Source organism: Mandrillus leucophaeus, unplaced genomic scaffold (genome assembly GCF_000951045.1).
Source record: "Mandrillus leucophaeus isolate KB7577 unplaced genomic scaffold, Mleu.le_1.0 Scaffold3, whole genome shotgun sequence".
Lineage (NCBI taxonomy): Eukaryota > Metazoa > Chordata > Mammalia > Primates > Cercopithecidae > Mandrillus > Mandrillus leucophaeus.
This window is the reverse complement of record NW_012103142.1, coordinates 10,711,062-10,715,317: the sequence shown is the minus strand read 5'-3', so window position 1 is coordinate 10,715,317 and position 4,256 is coordinate 10,711,062. Positions and strand designations below refer to the sequence as shown.

At 45.9% G+C, this 4,256-nt stretch overlaps 1 protein-coding gene across 3 annotated transcripts in view; it reads right to left on the bottom strand.

The window, feature by feature from the left end:
• The window catches only part of RPL7L1 (ribosomal protein L7-like 1), a 32,612-nt gene extending 28,356 nt beyond the window's left edge, over positions 1–4,256 (bottom strand). Inside the window, exons 1-3 of one of the 3 annotated variants that reach the window (XM_011986729.1) lie at positions 4,035–4,256; positions 1,787–1,950; positions 654–791 (exon numbers count right to left, since the gene is read on the bottom strand). In XM_011986729.1, coding sequence (XP_011842119.1) covers positions 654–791; positions 1,787–1,794 — 146 coding nt within the window. In that variant the 5' untranslated portion in view covers positions 1,795–1,950; positions 4,035–4,256. The remainder of the gene's footprint in view (positions 1–653; positions 792–1,786; positions 1,951–4,034) is intronic. The other 2 variants (XM_011986728.1, XM_011986730.1) reach the window with 2 other exon arrangements.

Sequence of the window (4,256 nt, the reverse complement as noted above, 5' to 3'; positions counted from 1 at the left end):
ATGTTAGCCAGGATGGTCTCGATCTCCTGACCTCGTGATCCACTGCGCCCGGCCTTTTTTTTTTTTTGAGATGGAGTCTTGCTCTGTCGCCGTGCTGGATTGCAGTGGCGCAATCTCTCTCAGCTCACTGCAACCTCCGCCTCCTGGCTTCAAGCAATTCCCCTGCCTCAGTCTCCCGAGTAGCTGGGACTACAGGCACACACCACCAGGCCTGGCTAATTTTTTTTTGTATTTATTAGTAGAGACAGGGGTTTCACCATGTTGGCCAGGATGGTCTCAATCTCCTGACCTTGTGATCCACCCGCCTCGGCCTCCCAAAGTGCTGGGATTACAGGCATGAGCCACCATGGCCGGCCAGGAATACTACTCTTATACAAGCACTGCTTTTAGCTCTGCTTTAAGACTTCCAAGAACTGATCTCTCCTTGACCCAGCCTTAGCCTACGACGGCACCAGCCCTACCATGGTACTCTTAAGACCCCTCCCTACCCCGTGTCCCATGGTTGTTACAGCTATCCACTGATTTCAGGCTGGCTGAGGTCACAGCAAAATGTCCCTTCTACAGCAACATGAGCCCTGGAGAGCAATACCCGGTGCAGCCTGACACACTCAAATAGAAATCTAATGTGAATTCACATGGAAAACCTCACTCACCCCCAGGTCACATAAGGTTCCACTATACGCAGCATTTTTAGGTTCTGGGGGGTGACTTTTACAAAGACACCACTAAAAATTTTCTTTAGGCGAAGTCTTGCAATGGTTCTCTGCACCAATAAACTCACGCCATCAATCCTGAAATGAACAGCAACAGAAGTCAGACAGACTCCCTCCAGTTTATGTCAGTCCAGCAAGCACAACATGCGAGGTCACTACACTGGGTAATCTGGAGTAAGACACAGAGACTGTGCCTTAAAGAGCTCAGTTTAGTGGGAGGGAGTTATGAAAACCAATCCTTTCATGATGTGGAGCAATGCCTGGAATGCTATGGAAACACAGAGACAGTCCCTGAACTTGTGTGTGTTTCAGGGGCTGAGGGAGTGGTGGTATGCAGGTCTACGCATGTCCAGCTAAGGAAGCTGGATATGCTTTTACGGGCAGTAAAAGCTACTGAAGATTTTAAGTAGAAGAGACAAGACCAGATTTCTTTCTGACAATCACCAAGGGCAGTGTATGGGATAGATCACAGTATGACACTAGAGGCAAGGAAGTCCAGGAGGAAGGTTAATACAATAGTTTAGGAAAAATACGAGCAGTGGTAGAAGGCTACAAAGGACAGAGCTCATAAAAATATGCAAAAGTCACAGGTTTCTGGTTTGGGTGACTGGGTAGGGGAAACAGCAAGTAGAGTTGCACATGAGGTGGGCAGGGGGTTGCGAAAATTCCACTAACTGAGGAAAAATGTCTCCCCTTCACTGAATATGCTTCATCCACTCAGCCTTGTTTCAGTTCCTAGAATGATGCCTTGCTTTCCCCACCTCAGGACTTCAGCACATATGCCTGGAAAGTCTCCCAACACTGGTGAACGCCTTTCACATCTTTCAGGTCTCAGGTAGAAGTTCCTGCTTTAGAGAGGGTGTCCTCAACCCCTTCTCCCCAGTGAGCACTTATTTTCAAGTCTATCTGTCTAAGGTCTTCCAAATATTGCAGACTAAATTGTGCTCTACCCTGACATCCCAGCATGACTTGGCTGAGTGGCTTGGGGCTTATCATCTCCCTAGAAAGGAGTCTAAAGCTTAAGCAACGGTTTGCCCCAGCCTCATGCAATTAGAAAGACACCAGTTCCTTACCTTTCCATGCGTACAACAAAGGCCAAGGAATGTTTGTCTGGCAATTCCAAGGCATGAGGTTTCACTTCTAGTCGTCTGAGACGCACCTTGTCACGTTTCTGCCGCCAGGAATCATGTAGGAATGATTCCAGTCGCTTAAACCTGAGCCCTTTTCCTTTCCTCTGCTACAGAGAAGACAGACCATCATTATCATCTTGTGCCTCCATACATTTTTACTTTTAGAACAGTAATTCATGAGTGACAACTGATAGAGCTTATTTCCCTGTGTTCTACAATGCAGGGCAAAGCAATATTCTTTATTTTCATATAAGGGAAAAATGAGAAACCAAAGTAAAGGTGGAGTTGAGTAAACTTGGGAATTACTGGGAAAAATAATTAACAAACAAAAAATTAGTTTGCATGATATTAATCAATGCTTACTAACAAGCTTCCTTAAACTCAACGCCAGCATTTGCCTGCAGGTGTTAAATATTTGCTAAAGGAAGACATACACCATATACACTTGGTGCTCTGCATCTGTGATTTAACCAACCCCAGATGGAAAATACTTCTGAGGAGCACATACACAGTGGCTCACCTGTAGTCCCAGCTACTCAGGAGGCTGAGGCAGGAGGTTCTCTTGAACCCAGGAATTCAAGGCTGCAATGAGCTATGATCCTGCCACTGCACTTAGTCTGGGTAACAGAATACCTCACTCCTTTTTTTCTTTTTTTTGAGATGGAGTCTCGCTCTGTCACCCAGGCTGGAGTGCAGTGATGCGATCTCGGCTCACTGCAACCTCTGCCTCCTGGGTTCAAGCAATTTTCCTGCCTCAGCCTCCCAGGTAGCTGGGATTACAGATATGCGCCACCACACCTGGCTAATTTTTATATTTTTAGTAGAGATAGGGTCACCTTGTTGGCCAGGTTGGTCTCGAACTCCTGACTTCAGGTGATCCACCTGCCTCAGTCTCCCAAAGTGCTGGGATAACAAGCGTGACCCACCATACCCGGCCAAAGACCCCACTTTTTTTTTTTTTTTGAGACAGGGTCTCACTCTGTCACTCAGGCTGGAGTGCAGTGGCACAAGCTTGGCTCACTGCAACCTCCGCCTCCCGGGTTCAAGCGATTCTTCTGCCTCGCTTCCTGAGTAGCTAGGATTACAGGCACATGCCACAGTGCCCGTCTAATGTTTTGTATTTGTAGTAGAGATGTGGTTTCACCATGTTGGCCAGGCTGGTCTCGAACTCCTGACCTCAAGTAATCCACCTGCCTCGGCCTCCCAAAGTATTGGGATTACAGGCGTGAGCCACTGCACCCCGCTGACCTCTTAAAAAAAAAAAAAGAAAAAAAAAAAAAAATTCGGGAAAAAAATGAAAAAAAAAAAAAAAAAAAAAAAAAAAACAGTAAAAAGTAATACAAATTTTAAAAATACATTATGTACACTGTATTAGCTATCAGTAACCCAGGCCAGGCAGGGTGGCTCAGGTCTATAATCCCAGCACTTTGAGAGGCCAGTGGGTGGATCACTTGAGGCCAGGAGTTTGAGACCAGCATGGCCAACATGTTAAAACATCTCTACTAAAAATACAAAAATTAGCCGGTGGCCATGTGGGGTGGCTGATGCCAGTAATCACAGCACTTTGGGAGGCCGAGGTGGGTAGATCACTTGAGTCCATGCGTTCCAGACCAGCCTGGTCAACATGGTGAAACCTTGTCTCTACTAAAAATACAAAAATTAGCAGGGCATGGTGGCACATCCTTGTAATCCCAGCTACTTGGGAGGCTGGCGCAGGAGAATCGCTTGAACCCGGGAGGCGGAGGTTGTGGTAAGCCGAGATCACATCCCTGTACTCCAGCCTGGGAGACAGGTGAGACTCTGTCTCAAAAACAAAACAAAATTAAATTAAATAAAAAAAAAAAATTAGCCAAGTGTGGTGCCTAATTTAGCTAAAATTAGTCACATGCCTGTAATCCTAGCTACTTGGTTGACTGAGGCAGGAGAATTGCTTGAGCCCAGTAGGCAGAGGTTGCAGTGAGTCGAGACTGTGTCACTGCACTCCAGAACACAGTGAGACTCTTGCCTCAAAAAAAAAAAAAAAAAAGCTATTAAGTAATCCAAAGAGAATTTACATTACATAGGCGGAAGGAGTACAGATGATATGCAAATACTACAACCATTTTATATAAGGGACTTCAGCAGTCTCAGATTTAGGCATCTGTGGGAGTCCTGGAACCAACCCCCTAAGGACACTGAGAGACAACGATACCTGGTTTGTCAAACTGTTGCGGGGAGCTCGTAAATACCAAATGTAGTCCAACACATGCTGGATAAAACTCACCTAATACAAATTCTAATTACTTTATCTTGGTTCCCCACCATTACCTCCTTCTTTGCCAAAAGTGCCTGCTTTGCCTGGGTGGCTTTGAGGGCTTGATAAGCCTTCCTCTTTTTCAGCAGATTTTCTGGAACCAAAGGGATTTTTCTTTGC